The following is a 20837-nucleotide window of genomic DNA, read 5'->3' as shown; positions in this document are numbered from 1 at the left end:
AAGGCCCAAGAACACGACCCTGGTCATGGATCGCCCGAAACTGAGCAAGCTCGTGCCCAATCATCTTACAATGAGAGCAGAATGGAGGGAGCCATTCATATTCCACACCAGCTACAAAAGCAAAGTCTAGATGTTCAACCAAAAGTTGATCGGAGAGAGGGGACAGTAGATCAATATCCACCAACACTCTAGCAAACATACCTCTATTCTTCCTCATAGTATGCTCATCCAAAGACAAAGGAGTACCAAGGCCTCTAACGATGGAATATATTGTCCTTGGTTTCCAATACTCCAAAGGCAAATGGTAGATTCTGACCCATGTCTGAGCTTTGATACTCTTCATGGTAGCTGGGACAAAGTCTTTTTTCCAGGCAAACAATCTCAATAAACCAGGAGATAACTTCAGCAAACCCATCCCGAAGGCCCATCGCATGTCTTCTATAGAAGCGAACTCAAACTCATAGAAACCTTTTCCAAGAGGAATTGCTTTCCATGGTCCAAGAGCTTTCCACACTGGCTGCAACTTTTTAGTTAAATCCAGGTGTGTAAGAGGTTTATCCCCCTTAAATAGAATAATCTGACCATGGAGATGGGTTTTGCAATCCTCAAGACCAGCCAAGTAATCTGCCTCATCAATCCGGACAGCAATCATGTCACCCTTAATACAAGGAGTAGGTAGCGGGGACAAAGGAATGTCACATGTATTTCCCAAAGCCTGAGCAAAAGTCTTCCTTTGACCGGATATACTTATCAGGACATACTTTCCGATCCATCAAACAAGCCCATGGTATGAGAAAACCCGCAGAACCCTCCGTCATATTAGAAGGCTAAAAAGTTGCCGCCAAGAACTTCCACAAGAACACGGAACACCGCGCGAGCCAACCACTCCGCCGCCACAAGAGCCACCCCCTTCACCGAACCTGCAGACGCCGCGCAGCAGCCCAGCAACCACCGCGCTCCGTCGCACAAACGGAAATCGCATGCTGCCCACGCTGCCGCACCGCGTCGTCGTCCTGTAGCACCGCCGCGCCGCACCAGCTATTCCGCTGCCGTCACGCACAATCCTGTCACCTTGCACCGGAAACCCTAAGATGCGAAGGCGTTCCGCTGCCGTCACGCACGCACAACAAACCCTAATTAGGTCTCTCCCGTGCTCTGTGTTCCAGATGTCATCCTGTAGCACTGCCGCGCCGCACCTCCAGCTATTCCGCTGCCGTCACGCACAATGCTGCCGCCTTGCATCGGAAATCTAAGATGCGGAGGCGTTCCGCTGTCGCCACGCACGCACAAGAAACCCTAATTCTTTAACCCAATTCTAAAAGCAGAGTAAACCATCAATAAAAAACTGGTTTCCTCATTTGGAACTATCATTTCAAAAATACCTCTTTTTGAGGTGTCAACCTATTTGAGATGTCAAATTGCATAATAATGTCTAATATGACAACATTTTTATATAATTTAAGTAATTTTTTAATATGAATAGGAAACTATTGAAAAATGAGTTTTTCTATATAATATTTCACTCGAATTAATTTTCTCCAAATCATTTACAAACTATTTTAAAATTTTTGTCAAATATATTTTAAATCTCTTGTTTTTTTTTACTAAAAAATACAATTAAAACTACAAGAAAATTATTAAATAAAAATTAAGAAAAAAAAAATATTAGTCACCATATTAACTAAATTAGATACTAATTTATAGACTAATTTTTTTTATTTAAAGTGGTTTCTATTATTAATACAAATTTATAAAATAATTTCTAAATTGGTATCTAACCCTCACTTTTTTTTATTTTGAACCGTCACTTATTTATATATCTTTGTTTTATTTATCATTCTCTTGTCCTACTACGTTCATATTTTGACTTGTACTGTGTGTTTTTTTCCATCAATAATATTAGATACACTTAAAACACTTTTGATGAGACAAAATTTGATAAATATTAAAAGAATTTATCCTAAATATTTATAAAAGTATAATTACTTTATTATGAAAAATAAATAGCAATTTATTATGCTTATGATACATAATTAAAAGTTATCAATGATGCCTTTAAGTATTTTTATAGTCATACTTGATACATAACAATAAAATTGTACTAATTATCATTGACTTATTAATGTAAATAGGTGTGAAAGTAAACATCTTTACTAAAATAGTGAAATTTTATACTAAATGTACCTTAAATACTAATATAATAAAGTGTTATGGTAATATTGATGAAATCACTCATTCTTTTTTTTTTTTAAATATAAACCATTTATCAAGGATATAGATAACATTTTATATATATATATATGGAAGATTGTAAATGGTCAACAAAGTGAATCATGAATTGTGATAAGTGTTTTAGTTTTTTTTTAAAAGCTTTCATGTTAGACATTATGATCAGTGTCTTAGTTACTAAACAAATTTATTTTATATGCAACTAGACCAAACTAGAAGTTTCTTGCATCATCTTGAGAAACATGTAGTTTATGTAGTGCAAACCCATCAAACAAAGTATCTTACTTACCTAATATATGCAATTGGGCAAGAAGATGTTATCATTTGTAGAATCTCATTCCAATATTATAATAAATTGGTGAAACTTTATTACTCCACTCATTTTGTCTTCAAATTCACAAGACATAAAATATATGACAAACACGTGGATCTTGAGCATCCGGGAGACAAATGTGTTTATGAATTTCTCTTCAAATTTATCATACACAAGAACATGTATTTGACATAAACATAAAACATATCTTTTATATGATTTTCTATAATGACATCATTTTTCTTAGTGTGAGATACTTCTGGAATATCAATCATTGCATTGGGTTATGTTCATGTAGTACAATTCATCACAAATAAGATATTTTTCTATAATGTCTATTTATAGTCACTCACTTCTATATTTAATCCAAGAAAAATACAAATGTTAATTACTCTTAGATCAATTGTTGGATAAATTTTAAAAAAAAACTATTCAATTTCTTTCTTCTACTTTTCATACCTGTAATTTAAATTGATCCAACTATGATCTATTTTCAAACACTAGTAAAAACCTACTAATTAATATAATGAATTTACATTTCACTTTTGTTTGAAAAAGGTCACATTATCTTATTATGAAAAGCATCCTTTTATAATTATTTTAGCATGTGATAATATCCTCTTTAGGTGAAAGAGGTCACCTTATGGATAATATTTCATATTGATATCCTACTACATTAGTGCATGACATGAAAACAATCATATTAAACTCATCAAATTCAAGTGCAGACTAAAAGAACAAAACAAATATGTATGTTCAAATTTCATGAAGATTATGTGTGATGTATACCTATTAAGTAAGTAAGGATGAATTTGTTCAACAATTAAATATAAAAAAAATAAATAACTTAATCAATCAATTAAATGGTATCAATTTAAAAAAAAAAAATCACAAAATCTATTTTTTTTTTGTGAAAATTAAATATAACATTAAATTTCAATAGTTAATAGATTCAACGTCAATCTCAATCTCAATAAACATGTCTAATTAAAAAAATCTAAATATTATTGAACATGAATAATATTTAGAATTCTACAAAGAAATTAGACTTGATTGCACTGTATATCAATAATTATAACTAAAAGTGGTGTATTTTCTATATTTATAGGAACATTTTATGTTTTTTTTTATAAACTTGATATTTTTTGAACATTTATAATAATTCCATGTTTGATTTCTATTTTAAGAATAATTAAAAGTTAGTAATTAAAAGTTACTAGAATAATAGAGTAATTAAAGCAATGTAAAGTTAGTAACCTCAAAGAAGTGAGGGATGTGGGAGTTGTAGGAAGAGAAGGAGGCGCATAGCTAGTGTTTAATAGTTTGTGTGATACCCGTGAATACTCTTATTAAATTCTTATTTTATTAAAGTAAAATATTTTAGAACATAAAATACTTAAATCTAAAAATTATATAAATATTTTTTACTTCATTAAAATTCTCATTTTCTTTGTTAGTTTTATTGGATTTCAGTAAGCATCTGACAACATTTTTTACAATTTTAATTTCCATATATAATTTAAATAATGTCTATATTTAAATTATTAATTACATTTTTAATTTAATTATAAAATATATTTATAACTAAAATTGAATTATATTATAATTTTAAGTTTAAGTTTGTTATCTAATTACTTTATATTTAAGTTGTTTAAATATTAAAATAATAAACTTTTTAGAAAAATATATATAAAGTTAGTTTTAATTTTTTTTTAAATTTTAAATATTTCAAATCTCATTTTTAAATATTTATTTTATTGGACGTTTTTCAGATAATTAAACAATTTTAAAATTGAATTTTGTTCATCAGAGTTGTAAACTAACAACTCTCACTCCGATTTTGAAATATGATTTATGAATTTTAAAGTCACACATGTTCCGTGTTGTTATATGCATATTTGAAGAAGAAGAAATAATGCAGTGCAATGAGGTAAGTTCTGGTGCACGTTTTTCAAAAACCAGAAAGTGGCGATTCTGGGATAATGAATCGCCTTCATCAGTTCTGAGCTGCATTTAATGCAATGCCACAGAAAGCAATGAGCTACAGCCCAGGAACACCAACTTCTCTATTTTTTCTGTTTGATTAACCATTTCGTCACACTTCTCATGCAAATTCAATTTCTCGGAAAATGAAGGTGTCACTGTAACGTCATTATCTCACTAAATACTGACCAAACATTGATTATCGTCTTAAAGTTTGGATTTGGATGCTTTTCCCCAATTTCTTTGGGAAGTAAAAATCACAATGTCTGTTTACTGGTCTCATCAAGGATCAAGGAGGTTAATATAATATAAATTTTTTACTCTTTCAGTTACTTTTAAGTACTATATTTTTAAAAGATTTGTGTTTCTAATTCAAGAATAATATTATCAATTAGATACTTATTGATCATTTAATTTTTAATTAATTTAACTATATGTATTCATTATTATGTAGCAATTAATAAATAAATTTTAAATATTTTATTAAATTTATAAATTATTATACTTCTTAATATTTATAAAAAAAAAATCAAAGAGAACATAAAACAAAAACTTCAGAAATAATAGGATACAACTTTAGTTCTAAAAGAAGAAATCCATAAAATTACTTTAAAAATGGATTGTATGTTTAAAAATCAACATTTTTGGGATTGATGCTTAAGGTGATGATAATAAATCAAATTATTAATTTACACAAGTCCCATTACAGTTGTAGGGTTAATTTTTATTTCCTAGTTTTTGATGACTAATTAAATTTGTGTACATTATTATAAGGACATATAGGATGAGTAATTAATTTGTTTTAAGATCAATAATATCTGAGAAATGTTTTAAACTTTCTATGCGTTGTCTTTGTCTTGGGTTCACCTACTAAGAGGGTGATTAACTTATTCAATCTAATAATTCAATAACAATATATAAAACTGAAAGATAAAATATTTAAAGCTGTGTCTCTCTCCCTGGGTACCAGAATCTACTATGCTAAAAATTTAGGTTTACTTGGTTATCTGAGAAATAAAAATTTAAAAAATAAGTCAGGTTTAGAAGGTTCTCTTTAGACAAGAACAAGAGTCATAGAGGAGGAGGAATCTATGCTAGCTTCATTGTTATCAAACTCTTTTTGTCTTTGTAAAGTGTGTTTTACTTCAAAACAAAGCAAGTTCAAGGCACCTATTTTAAAGATCCATGACTTTGAATTTAGCAACCTACTATTGTAAAGTTTGACTCCCAACTCTCTTCATTATCTGGTCTAGTAGAAGGCACAGGTTTTTGTTTTCTTTGTCTCATAGATGATGAAACAAATGGAGATAGATTCAAAATCATAAATAAAAATCATAATCCTTTCTTTATAACATGCTGCAATGGAGGTTTTTAGAAAGGTTTTCCACCCCCAATTGATTAAAATAGTATATGTAAAAGAAATCATATATTACATTTTGCATATTGAGTCCTATTATAGATTTTTGAAGTGACATTTTAATGAATTATAGAAACAACATATATAAAATATCTTTTTTAGTTCATGTTTAGATTGTAATTAAAGTTCTATTAAGTAGGAATAATATATCATACTAATTTATAATATTATAAACTATATATAATTAAATTAGTTTTAAAGTCACAAAAATAGTATTTATTTTTAATTTTATTATTTTTAAAATAATTCCATATTTATTTTTATTTTAACCATATTATTTATGGTTTGTATAATAGTTATTTTTGTTATTTTTAATTAACAGAAGACATGGTTGACTTGATTACAACTTGCCCATTTCTGATGTTCAACAATGTTCATCTTTCTCTATTTTTTTTTTTACCATTTCTAGATGGTTGGGACCAATGTTAAGGACAGAAACATGTGTAGTAGCGGATTTAAGATAAGATTTTTCACTTGTTACTATTAATTTGTTGGGGACTATAAATTGAGGTGCATTCTTGACATTCTCTTCATCCTCAACATGTCATCATCTTACTTCTCTTGTTTTTTTCAACAACCACGGGTATTGTTGAAAGTGAGTGACAAAGATTTATGTTCTTCTATACTGTTAGGTGGTTTATAAGAGATCAAGATATATTAAAAAACACATATATTTATTGTGAAAACATAGATTTTTCAAATATAAAGATTGAATGTGAATACTTTATTAAGTTTAGCAGTCATTGCAAAATTAAAGAAATTTTTTTGGTGACCTTGTAGAATCTTCTGCTGACAGCTAATATTGAATTCGAAAACACGAATTACATTCCTATAATAAAGATGTCTATAAAGACAATGTTTTCCAACACAAGCATATGATATGTAGATACATAAACTTACATGTATTAATGTTTTCAGTTTTCTGGCCAAAAAACACCCTGATAATGCAGCTTGGTGCAGGCACACAGGATATAAGTTCAGCAGGACCACGCCAAAATTCTGCGCTGGATTTGTACCCATCATTTGATAATGACTGCCTAATTCAAAAAACTAACGGCTCTGATCTCCCTAACTGTGTCAGTTCTGATGAACTCAACTGCAACATATCCAAGGGTCGATATCTAGCTAGAGAAACAACAATACACCTGTTTATACTCTCATATTAATTATCTCTTTCTAATGTGTTAGATAAATTAATTGTCACATACTTTCTTTTAAACAACTATTAAGTAATGTCATTACAATATTAAGAACACCAACATCTACAGATTATTTAGCACATTAGTTTATACCGAGAAAACATCAATTGTTTTCACTGCAGGAAAATTCAATGATTTATATAGAATTTTTGTTTGTTTGGTGTCTTAGATTTGTCTCTACTCGCCGTTACTTTTTGCCAAATTCAATAATGGTTTCAGACAAGTAAAAGGAATACTTTATATTGATTCAAAATTAATTAATAAAAGTTTTAAAGACTAGAATATATTGATGTATAATACTATTTGTTGATAATATATTTTAAAGTAAATTTATTAACACTTTTCTTTGATTTTAGCAGTTCAGTTGAGGAAGTTTGATTTGAATTTAACTAGTTCTGTGTAGAACCGTGTACTTTTTTTTTAGCAAAACAAACCTCATAATAATTTGTAGAATACACTTGAGCAAAACCTCATTCCGTATAATGTCATAACTCTACTGAGTTCCAAAATACCTGTCTATATTTATTAATTACTTACCATAAAACAACTTTTAAGATTGTTCTAAAAACGATGTTCAGATTGAGAAAAGAGAGAGTGTGTCTATCTCAATGAAAGCAATAGAGGATTTGATGTCATTTAACAAAATAAGATAATGACATTACAGTTCTTGTAAGCATAATAATATAATTTAGGATAAATAAAGAAATTTCTAATCCTTGGCTTCCTATGCAGTAAAGGAAACAAAAATTGACAACCTAGCTCCATTTTCCTGGTACGGTTGCATTTCCTGCATAAGTGTGACTCCCATAAACACAGAGATTATACAGGAGAAAAATAACCATGGAAGCGCCATCAAACAAAAAAAATACTACTGACTATAAACATAAAGTGGCAAGTATGATAAAGTACAAACACAATAATTAATATTTGCCTTAATGAGTATCTAATTCAAAGAGGATGAAGATGAAGACGAAGTCCTGTCTTTCCTAACTTGTTCTAACAAGAAAGAAGAACTAGTGGTAGCTATATGAACCTCGTCCTCAGCTTCCAAACAGGAAACACAGCGAGTGCTGCAAGAGGAAGAGAGAGAAGAGCTGTAGAATGATAAAGGGGAGGAAGGAGAATGAGAGTTTATATCAGAAGAAGAACCGGTGGTGGAGGAAGAAAAAGTCACCAATAAATCAATGAAAGCACCAACAATATAACCATGGTTGCTTTTTCCATTGACTTTTAAATACCAACACAAAAGCTCTTGGAGACCATCCCAGTCTTTAACGCACTGGGCCTCTACCATCTCCTCCATGGACCTGAGGAAGTCCACGTAAGGGTCCTGAGACTCTACAGACATAACCACGCTGTCTTCGAAGGGCAACGTTGTTGTTGTTGCTGCGGTAGGTTTTTCTGTTGTTGTTGCCGTTGGTTTTTCTGTTGGTGTTGGTGCTGATGTTCCTGCTTTGGACTCTAATATGGAACTTGTCTGGTCGGGCTGGAAGAACAAACGGTCAGAACGCAAGGGGCGAATGAGGGTCTCAAGAGAATCGGGTCTTCTAGAATCTTCTTCTGAAGCGGTTGAGAAGCTTCCGGAGTCGGGAGAGACAGTGAAGAAGGAGTGGGAGCTCTCGGGCATGTCCAAGTAGGCGGGGTTGATGGTTTTGAAAGCGACGTCGTTTGGGGCTCGAAAAGAGAGGGTTCGAGGTTGGTGGCAAGAGGGCCAGGGCCAGGAAGTGGAAGAAGGTTTGGCGGTGGTGTTGGGGTGTGAGTTCTTGTGGAGGAGGGAAGGAAGCTTCATTTTCTTACCCATGGGAAATGAAATGCAGATTCAAATGAAATGAAATTGGGAGTTTCTCAGAAAAGAGAAGTGATGAAGGTTGGTATTGTGTTGGGTTGGGGGCATTAATGGGAAGTCAGATGTGGTTCGGTGGTGTGTGGGTTTGGGTGGGAAGATTTTAAAGGAGTGGTGGGTCAATTTAGAAAGCACTATTGCTGCTACTTCCCCTCTCATATTATTCATTTTTTAAATCCTTTACCACTCAATCAAATAAATACCATATTATTATCATGTATCACAAAAATATAATGAAAGGGAAAATTTAAGAATCATTTTTTTTGTTATACTACAATTCTATCTTATTTTAAATCTTATAATCTGTCTTTATAATTTTTTTACAAAGAAAGTGTAACTCTTCCAATTTTTTCCATCATCAAAACCTAACTCATTCACTACCTCACTTTGAGTTTATTCTATTTGGAGCTGGAAGAAGGATGTTAGATATGTATCCCTACTATCAATATCAATAAGTATTCATTAACTCACATCAAAAGTTATACCATATATCAACTTAACACAGGTTTTTATCTCATCCTGCATTATTAAAAACATCAATTTGACCTAATTTTGTTGGTAATTTTAATATTTTTTATAATAAATCCATCTTCATAACTTACCTAATAAATTTTATATTCAAAACTAACATACAATACAACATTCATGTAGAACTTTAATTATTATTTCTTAAATATACTATAACAGATTGTATTCTATCCTGAGATCTAATTTTTTTTTCAAAAGATTCCAAACAAAAAATATAATATTTTTATCATTTAGTCATTTTAAGTTCTTTTTATTTTCAATTTAAGACTAATCAAACCAAGGATTTTTCAACAAGTTCATTTTCAATAACATGTTTAGAATTTTTTTTATCAGCAATAAAATATAAATAAATGGGAACCACTTCACAGGTAGAATCTTTATACAAAATTTACTACCAACCTCCCAACTAAAGACACCTACCAGAAACTCAAACGGTCTTAATGAATCATCCTCATACAATCCAAAGGATTCATCACCCACATAGAGTAAGGAAAGACAACACAACTGGACTTTGCAAAAATCCAAGACCAAACCTTTACCTGCATCGGCGCAAACACAAACACTTCTATCGCATCTGTCACACCCCTATTGAAGATGACAGAGTTCTTGTGTTTCCAAATTTCACTCACTACTCCAACCCAAATTGTACAACACATAACGTTGAACAAATTTGAAGTCTGACACAACCTGAAATGGTAAAAAGTTTGACTTGGGGTCCTTATGAATTACAGACGAAATTTCAAGCCACTCAAAATAAAGACTCTAGACACACTAAGCAAAGTTGCAAGTAGAAAACAAATGACTAGAAGACTCTTCCTCCTTCCCGCACAGACAACACAAAGAATTTTCAACCACCATCACGCGCCTTACCAGACTAACCCTAATAGCAATCTTATTCTCCATCATCCTCCAAGCAGTGAACAAAGCAAAAGGTAACGCTTTACACCTCCATAACATACTGTAAACTGGAAAAATCTCCCCTACACGATCCCTCCTTACCTCAGCATAAGCAGAATTAATTGTAAAAGTTTGACAACCCCCAGTCTTCCAACCCCAACTATCCGCCTTTCCCAGATCCAACTTCACCCCTTGTAACAACTGAATCAAATGTTCCACCGAAGACTTCTCCCAATCAAAAAAGGGTTTACGTCAGACAAACACCATTAGACCAATATCCAAGCTCAGCCACCTTTGCATCTTTGGCCGAACAAATTGAGAATAATTTTGGGAATACTCCCTTCAGAACTCCACAACTCAACCACCTATCCTCCCAAAAAGAAATATCCTTTCCATTACCAATATTCAACTCAAAATCGTCTTCAAAACTCCTCCCCCAGCCCTCCGACGCCCACACCTCCTTCAAATCTTTCCACCAAAGGAAACTTCTCCTACTTGTGCCTTCCTCTCTCAAACTTCTCCATCCACCGTATTTAGAAAGAATCTCCTTCCACAAACCTCCCTTTTCCGAACCCAACCTCCAAATCCATTTACCTAAGAGCGCCAAGTTAAACGTCCTTAAATCGATAATACCTAGGCCTCCAATATCACGAGGCTCACACACCTTTTTTCAAAAGGCACAAGCGATCTTCTTTTCTTCAAAACCCCAGCCCAAAAGGAAATTCCTTTGTATTTGAATTAACTTATTTGCCACCACTAAAGACAGTCTGAATAATGACATATAGAATCATCTGTAATAATAGTCTATATCTTTTCTATCAAAGTATTCAATCAAGATTTTCGTGTTTCCTTTTTAAAATTGATATTTTACCTCTCCAAACATTCGTGATCTATAAATAGATACACCTCAATAAAAGGAAACTTTTTCGAAAAAGAAGATTAGATCTTAATATCTTTCTAGAAACCAATTTTTGATGCCGCTTGTTAGTTTTATGGGGTTGAGTTCAAAAGGGAAGTGAATTGAACTATCTCAAATCTTCACAAAACTTAGAATGAGATCTTTATTAAAACAGTTGATTACAAGATTTGGTTGCTTTCAATTTTATGTACAAAACCAAAATTAAAAATATTTCAAGAAACTAATGATAGAGAGAGCAGATGCACACAGTTAATTTTATATTAATTCATTTTTTTTTCTTTTTATCAGCAATGGTATTATTATTATTATTTCATCATATCCAATATCTACATTAAGTTTCTCGGCCACACCAACCAAACTCACTAAAATATCAAAGATTTTGCAAGCACACAACAAAACTAATGAACCTAAACAAATCGATTTTGAATCTTACAAAATTTGTTTTGCACAACTAGTAAAATCTATTATCATACTGTATCTGGAAACCCTATCAACATGCATTCTAAAGACACAAAATGAATTCAAAAAATGAACATGATATTACATATAACATGATCAATACAACAGAAAAGAATACACCAGGTGAAGATATGTTTCTCTTTAAACACATCATGGATCACAAAATTTAGATAAAAAAAGTTTCAAAAACATTCTCAACAACTCAGTTTCAACTATCTCTCCGTAGTAGGAAAGATATTAAAAGCTTTAATTTTGATACCATTACAAATGGTTAGAAATAAAAGAGTTATATAAATTTTATTTTTTTAATAGATTGAAATTTTATTTCAATTTGTTAATTTCACTTACTAAAAATAATTTAAATAATTTACTCGTCATTCTAACATATTAAAACAAAAGAATACAAATATATTAAAAAATTATTTTAATATAATAAAATAGAGAGGATATAAATGAACCCATGAGAGAAAATATAGTATTTACTCTGAAATTTGTAACTATATAATTGAATAATTATATAAAAGATTACAATGGTGTATGGATAAATTTACCTTATAATCCTTTTTTTTCATTCTAATCATTATTCCTAAAATAATGGTAATGATACTAAAAATTAATTATTATTATTATTATTAATACTATTATTTATATTATTTAGTTTATCCATGCAAACAAATAAGAATTATTAATATATCTCAACTAATAAAAGAGAAATTTATAATAAATAAATATTAAACTCAAACTTCATTTAAAATAACATAGGTTCTTTCACAACCATTTGTGCTATTTGCACACATTTACACAAATAAACAAACAAAATTAAATTATAATGCTGCATCACTCCTGATCTGCCATATTGCAAAACACTCTGCTTTATTGGTCAACAATTACAAGATCATCATGTTAATTTTTTATTAACACTCATTCTTCTCTTGAATGTGTTGTAAACACAATCATTAACCTACAATCATACCAACTCTAGATATTTATCATTTCTTCATAATAGTTTATCAATACTTTAAACTGTGTAAATTAATCACTCAATAATATATAAGAGCTCTCAAAATCCCTCACAAAACAAGTATACGAGTAGAAGAATATATAGCTTCTAATATTTTCTACTACAAATCGTATTTTCTAAGTATATTATTCTATCACTTATTTAAATTTTTCTTGTTCCTTCCTATTTATATCTAATATGAATAAATCTTACCCTAATTTAACATTATAGACTTTCAAAAAGTTTGTAGCAATTCTAATTGAAACTCTAATTACTAGAAAAAAAACTCTTCTCAATTCTTCTACATTTTTATTCCTAAATCATGACTTCCATCAATATATTGTCAACTCACTTAAATTATTATTCTTTGCCGCTGTTAAATAATATACAAATTAAACCAAGAACATGGAGATTTAAATAAATTCTAACATATTTATTTTTTCAAACTTATAAATATTTTGTTTTTAATTTTCTCAACTAACTACTATAATGTGATTTTAAAATTAATTACTATTTTACATTATACAATGATTCATATATTTATGTAATAGTGAAAAAATATTTATATTATCAATATATTTTGATTAAATTCTACTTTCTTAACTATTATCTCAAAAACAAATATCAGTAAAATATTTTGTGTGAATGATAACAATTTATTCTTGTATATCTTAACAAATATCTTTCAGTAAAAAAATATCAAATGCTTTATAATAAATTTTATATACATCTATATATAATTTCAGTTATTTTTTTCATGAACTAAATTAGTATAAAAAATATATACTAATAAATATAAAAGTTGTATTATGCAAAGTATAATTTTTTCTTTTTCTAATTAGAAACATCTGACTTTCTCATAAATAAAATATTTCTAAAAAATAGTTCTACCATATACATTTCTTCTCTTCAAAAATCTCTTCCTTATCCCATATCAAATTATTATTTTAATATATATATATATATATATATATATATATCACATTTAATGTAAACACACACATCAATAGGATACACTACACTTTTCACGTGATAAGATTTTGTTAAAAAAATTATATTAAGAAATAAACATATATAACAGAAAATATTTTTTAAAATAGAAAATCATTAAAAGGATAGTTGGTTCATAAATAATAACATGATACTTAAGAACCATGTATGTGGGGATACATAATATTATGTAACTTGTTATGATAGAAGTCTCTTCACGTGTCTCACGAAAAAGGTCCAGAGAGTAGATGGAGACCCTTGAGATAAAGTCACAGAACTGCAAATAGATGAACTGATTGATACTAAACCAGTAGATATATACAAAGGTTTTGCCCATGGCAATGGCCTCTCATATTCTCTTCTTTATTTTTGGGTCTGTCCGAAACATCCAAACATTAATGAGCATCAAAATAACTAAAATTTATTATTTTTAAGTCAATTCAGAAGAGTTTAAAATATAGTATTTATGTGTTTTAAATTAACCAATGCATGCGAATGTACATGGTTGTGACGTGTAATGAATATAATGGACCATGATCCGGTCCTATCTTGTTTTTGATTAGACTGTAATATTGTTTCAATAGAAAATAATAGTGGGGACCTTATATTTTCTTTTCAACTTTTAAATGGAAGAGCAAATTATTTTTATGGAATCCTATCCACACTGCAATGAAACAAGAATGAAGAGGAAATATATGTATATCCAGTCCCCACCACCTCACGAAATTCTTATGGATACTATTATTTGCAACTGGAACAGCAACTTTGAGAGCTTATATTTTTACAGTCTCTTAATTATTCAATCCTAGAACTTTAACATATTCAAAGGCTTTATACTTTTACTCCTTCTAGTTATTCAATACTGGAATTTGAAACATCTTCAAAACTCATCTCAAATCAAACTATCTCCTTCCTTAACTCTATCTTCAGTTACCTTTTATTTGTAATAGTTGAAGTTGGAAATCAATTGATACAGAAAGAACCATCAGAAAAAAATATATTTTAACACTCATCTATTTTTAAAACAAGACTACTTCTTTAAATATTTTTTAATAATAGAATATATATTTTAATAATATATATATATATATAATTTTAAAATAAGATAATGATTTACTTAGCTGTTGAGTAATTGTATAAAAATGTTATTCTTGCTTAAAAAAATATCAATTCCTAATTTTGGTAAAATTTTAATGACTACTTTTGGTAAGTTTTAATTCATGTTTTTCACTACTGATTTCATACAAAAAGTTTTATTCTGTATTTAGAACAGTGTCACATCATTGGGGCCAGATTTCCAGTTTGTATATTATGTTTATTTTTTTTGTTCACTTGGCTAAACATAATTTTAAGGATCTTACTATCTCAACAACGAAAGACCGTGAAACATTCTCAAGCTAATGTCATCACGTGGTCGGGGTGTCAAAAACAAATACAATAGGAAGAAGAATAAAAAGGTGGACCGCATCCAACTGGATGAACGGACCACCAGCTATTGACATTGGACACTGTCACACTTCATGGAGCATGAGGATTGATTAATGCTGGATTAAGACACACTGACCCACCCTGAATGTGACATGCTAATATCATTTTCAATTTTCCTTTATTGCACCACATGAATGTTTGAATTCATAATTCATATTCAGTTTTAATACATCTTAACATTCATTCAGCCATGCATGCAAGACAATATTAGCTGAATCTATCCATCAAGAAGTCTAGTCAAAACTGTGGTCACATTTCTAATCACAATGATTTTAATAAGATGGACATGGTTAGTCAAATTCATCATACAAGTACAAATAATAGTCTCTTTCCTGAACTGGTGCTGTTCTCAACTTGCCAAGCAAGATGCATGCAATACTTGGAGCATATGCATAAAAAAGATATACCTTTAACTGATAGACCTACTACATCCTCAAACATTACAATCAGATTTTAAACATAAAAACACTTCTTTATTAACCATATTCCATTGTCCATATTCATCCATCAATTACCAGATTGAAAGGAAATGTAATGTTAAATTATAATGTCATATGTTTATTGAAAAAGCAATAAGGATGAACATAGAAGATCAAGGTAGTATAAACTTTGTTTGGATATTTATGAAAGGAAAAGGAAAAGGAAAAGAGGAAAGTCCGCGGCAGAATCCAATTGTTACCAACCAAAACACTAATTTTATCTTATTCCTTCTTTTCAAAGGGTTATCTTTTTCAAAGGATTTACCAGAAAAGCTCAATCTACACATAATAACAGGATAAATGACCTCCTTCCCTTATCTTACTGCTCATAACTTATATCCCAAACTAACCTTCCCTATGTATACTAACAATAACATCCTTTCGAAATTTCAACCTTCTCAAGTTTAGGATTTGAAGTAAAAAATATAGGAAATACTTCTTGCTTAATGAGAACAAGCAATTGTTATTAATTTTTTGCCTTCCCAGAAAAACTCCTCATACTCAATACGGGTTAAACCCGATACAGAATCCATCCTGACAGCACACAGGCCAATTTTAATAGAAGCAATTCAGGAATCATGATATGTTGCTTGCTATTGCCAGAACCGGAAAGAAATGGTTGTAGTTACTCCATACTCTGCATGATTGATTATGTGATCCATTAAGTCCCAAAAAATGCTTGGTTACCCAGTACACATTTTAGGATCTACTTTTCATCCTTGTCTTGCTCGATGAAACCAATTGACCAATTGGGTTGTATTCTGCATGTCATGAATCAGACCTACTTTGAAGATTGCAGAGGCTACCCTTCTCCTATTATTTATCCTCTGCAAAAGTGTTTGTGGGCAAAGCACCTCATGTCTCACTAGTTCACATCCATAGTGGCTCTTCTGGTAATGGCCACCCCCCATATTGGCTTGCATCCAGCAGTTACTGTGGTAGTGGAACAGTCAAACTACATATAATCTTGATGTCCAACGTCACCCCAGCAAAGTTTTTATAATTTTGCATGCATCCCAGATAAAAAGAGTTGACCAACCATTTAAAGCTTCAAATTTTGTAGGTAATTCATGCTTCACCCACCTCTATCCACAAATCTGTTCCCAACAGTTTTTGCTTTCTCAAATTAATAACAAATAAGCTTCAAAAACTGTGGAAACACCAACATCTTGACCATCTCTAAAATTTAGCCATAATTATGTGTGTATTGGATTGTTCTAATATCTCCTCAGCAGCCTCACATGAAGAATCCAGTAGCTCATTCCAAATTATCAGGCAATTCAACAATCCATGAATAAAAGCATGATTCTTGTTACATGAATTCCACTTCATTTTATCTGAACTGCTATTGGAATTGGGTAACATAATCTTCTATTGACAAAAAGCAACACTCTTGGTGTTCTACTACATTCATCTTTAAACCCTTCTGTGATCACCTTTTCTAAAGATCCTTTTCTTTTATGTTCTCAATTTCATATATAGACCCCCTAAAGCCTTTCTTTGAAATCCTTTCCATTAGCTGCAAAGTCAGGTCCAATCAGCTGGTATTTGTCCTCTTCTCCTGACTCTTCAGTGTTCTACAACAATCATCCCTCAACCCTTTTGTGACCACCTTTTCTCAAGATCCCGTTCTCAGGTTCATATATCAGCCCCCAGTGCCTTTATTTGAATTCCTTTCCACTAGCTGCAAAGTCGACTCAAATCAGCTGGGTATGTGTCCTCTTCTCCTGACTCAACAATAATGTTTTGTTTCTTCAACTGTTGAAGCATTTGTTTGATCTCTTAACATCCATCAACTTTCTTGCTTTCTGAGAGCTGACAGCTAGGTTTCCTGGTCCCCTTAAGAAATTCCCCAACTCCATATCCTGCATCCTCAGGATCAGTTTCCTTCTGTCCCGAATTTGGAACCAGCAGGTTGGACAATTGTTATAAGTCAAAATACTGTTTAATTGAGTGAAATTGAACACAACTCAATAAAGTACCCCTCTCCCAAGGAATTGTTTTCCCTTCACAATGGATTACCTCATAATCAGATCACAAAATCTCACTCTACAAATGATACCAAAATAGAATGCCTCCTTCCCCCTTACATTCAAGTTATCCAACTCACAAACCTCTAGCTAACTAACAAATATCATAATTATAATTCCCAGTGTACTAATACAACATAAAATAGAGTAAATGTGTTATCCAAAACATAATTGCCAATAACCCAACATTCTAATAATATCAAGGGCCATAGTCATATTGGTTTAAGTCTCACATTGAGCACACCACCCTTCAGTACTTAACGTAAATGCATGCAGTACAAACAACAACAACAACAACCAAGCCTTTTTTCAGCAAGTGGAACTGAGCACATGGTTCAAACAATTCCAAAAAATGTTGTTGTAAATCACATTTACAAATAAAATACTGGTCTTTTTAAGCCTTGATTGTTTCACCTATAGTTTTCTCAGTCCTCCTTTGCCTTTAGGAACAGTTTGGTTCAAAGGAGGAATGGGGAAGGGAGGGACTTTAATGGAGGAGGGGGAAAGGTAGGGAAGGGGAACGTAGGAGAGTGATTTTGATTAGACATTATGTTTGGTTGAGAGCAAGGGAGAGGAGGTATTTTAATGAAGGGGAGGGGAAATAACCATTTTTTTGTTTGCTAACAAGGGGTGCAGAGGAACTTTAAAATTAATCTACTTTGGTATCTTATAATTTTAAATTTTAAAACATATTTAGACATGTTTTAGTCATTTACAAATTCCTCCCACAAAATCCCTCCACTAAGGGAGGAGAGGAAAAATTACATGAAAAGGGGTTTTGATAGCCTCCACCCCTTCGAAAAATTGAACCAAACAACAAAAGATCATAAAAACCCCTCCCTCTTTCTCCCCTCCATTTCCCTCAAACCATATACTGTGTTAAGGATTGAAATACCCTCTATTTGATCTAATCTTTGTTGAGATTACTACATGCCTTCTCCACAAACTCAAAATTTTTAGGCAATATCCTACCAACCAAGCAATTGCCAGTGCGTGTGAGATAGAAAAGACTTTCCTACCGTTAGAATGGAGGATATAAAAATTAGCATAGGAAACAACAAAAACAAACAGTAGAAACAGTAAAGATTCATTTACCACCTACCATCCATTCTATGCTCTTCTAAAACCCCATGAAAAAAATCATTCGAATAGTAATAGAGTTCTAACAACTGGAGGAAACCATGAGGGGTGTATCCCTTATCCTTACATTTTGATAGGAATGGAAGCCTCATGACTGACACTTTGCAACTGATCAATGAACATTAACCAAGAACACTTTGAACACAAAGATTTCAAAAAGTAAATGTTAAAACCACTAACTATCAATAGAAAATAGATAAGGCGGGAGATGCAAAATTATCACTCCGTTCGGAAATTAAGACTTGTATATATTATCTAACCAAAGACCATACTCTAACTCTATATGTTAACACACTCAGTCAACAATGCGTTGCCTTCTCCTAATTTCTTTCATATGCAGGTGAAACAGAACCAAAAAAAAAAAATTAATAACTCCTAATGACATTGATAAGCCAGAATGTGCAAGCTTTACAACTAACGCAGAAAAAGAAACCTACACGAAGCTGATATATTATTTCATACGAGAAAATTAGAAAACCTCCAAACCATACAAGACCCCAGCATACTGAACAAGTCCATCAGCCTTGCCAAAATAAACCTCTCTTATATTCTGAAAAGCGTGCAGAGTGAGCAAGCTATCAGAACCCGCCTGGTGGCTTTTCCCTACAACTCGTTCCACATTCAGCGACTGGCATACTCGATCCAAACCTCCATGAAGATTTGAGCAGAACCTCATCAAGTGCTTCACATCAAAGACTCTCTCACCGAAAAACACCCTCACCAGACAGAGAAATTCTGCCAATTCCTCCGGCAGAGTGCGCTGGGTCAACAATTTCACCAGGTAACCGAAATCATAGGCACTGTGAAACGTCACCCAGCTAACCGGGTCATCGCAGACCAGACCAGAAGACATCATGAGCTCGGCGAACCGTACAGAGTCGATCCCAAACTCCCGATTCTTCTCAAAATCGATGCCCTGACGCCGTAGCAACTCAACGGAGTCGTGGGCATGGGCGTCACGCGATACGTCGAAGTCTCGGAAGTTGAACTCCCAGACAAAGGCGTTGGAGGTGCCGAGTGTGGGAAGGTTTCCCACTTGATCGGAGAGAGTAAGACCGATCTGGATCAGGTGGAGGCGGTCGACGTTGGCTTTAAGCACGGCGTAGTGCGCGGCTGGTTGGCGGTGGCGGAAGGAGGGGTCGCAGGTGTCGGGGCGCACGACGACGCCGGGGAACTCGGTGTCCATCGAGATGAGAGGGAAGGAGTCGATGACGGATCGGATTAAGTCGAACTCCGATTCCAAATTGGAGGACCACACTGATCGAGTGAGGATTGATCCACGGGGCAGGGCCATTGCTTTAGGGTTTTGCTTTTGCAGTTACGAATCACTTATTTTAGGGTTTGGGTGAAGGAAAAGAAAAGAAGAAGAAGAGGGAGAAGAAGAAGAAGAAAGATTCGAAGGAGAGAAAAAGCCACTGCTATCAACAACTTTTTATACAACACAGTGATGAAAGGTTCTTTCTTCTCGTTCGTCTTTTTATTTTTTTTTGTGGCGATAACAATGAAAAAGAATAACACGAATACAGGAATAATTGCCATCTGATTTGGACTTGTAAAGCAAGTTAGGTTAAAATTTGGCTTTACATGGAGAGAGAGAGAGAGAGAGGGAGGGAAGAGGGCGAGGGATAGAGATTGCGTTCAAATTTCACAATTTGATTATCTTAATGCTGCTAACTGAATCTTATGTTTATTTATTTTACTAAATTACTTTTTTTTTCTTAGTATTTCTTCCTACATATTCAGGAATACTATGATTTAAGAAATCAGATTCCTGCAGATTCTAAATTAAAAAAAAAAAAATCACTATCTCCTGGTGTTTTTTTCACTCGTTACAGATCTAGAATATATTTGTTTTACATTTTAATTTAATTGATTCGCCATTTTATTTTAGATAGAGGTGACTTTATTTCATGGCCAGAATTG

At 32.2% G+C, this 20837-nt stretch overlaps 2 protein-coding genes across 2 annotated transcripts; both read right to left on the bottom strand.

Moving 5' to 3' along the window:
* Positions 1 to 7993: 7993 nt before the first annotated feature.
* On the bottom strand, positions 7994 to 9119 carry LOC137814615 (transcription repressor OFP13). The gene has a single exon (XM_068617436.2). The coding sequence runs from the start codon at positions 8940 to 8942 to the stop codon at positions 8085 to 8087; it is 858 nt and encodes a 285-aa protein (XP_068473537.1). The 5' UTR covers positions 8943 to 9119; the 3' UTR covers positions 7994 to 8084.
* Positions 9120 to 19279: 10160 nt separating this feature from the next.
* Positions 19280 to 20562, bottom strand: LOC137814614 (putative CCR4-associated factor 1 homolog 9). Its single transcript, XM_068617434.2, has one exon. The coding sequence runs from the start codon at positions 20206 to 20208 to the stop codon at positions 19384 to 19386; it is 825 nt and encodes a 274-aa protein (XP_068473535.2). The 5' UTR covers positions 20209 to 20562; the 3' UTR covers positions 19280 to 19383.
* Positions 20563 to 20837: the final 275 nt, after the last annotated feature.

This window comes from Phaseolus vulgaris, chromosome 1 (genome assembly GCF_051622355.1).
Source record: "Phaseolus vulgaris cultivar YP4 chromosome 1, ASM5162235v1, whole genome shotgun sequence".
NCBI classification, from domain to species: domain Eukaryota; kingdom Viridiplantae; phylum Streptophyta; class Magnoliopsida; order Fabales; family Fabaceae; genus Phaseolus; species Phaseolus vulgaris.
Note: the sequence above shows the minus strand (reverse complement) of the source record. Positions and strands in the feature narration are given on the sequence as shown.

Bases quoted from the DNA above. Each gene is read 5' to 3' on its own strand.
- LOC137814615 (XM_068617436.2), bottom strand. From the start codon at position 8,942: ATGGGTAAGAAAATGAAGCTTCCTTCCCTCCTCCACAAGAACTCACAC.
- LOC137814614 (XM_068617434.2), bottom strand. From the start codon at position 20,208: ATGGCCCTGCCCCGTGGATCAATCCTCACTCGATCAGTGTGGTCCTCC.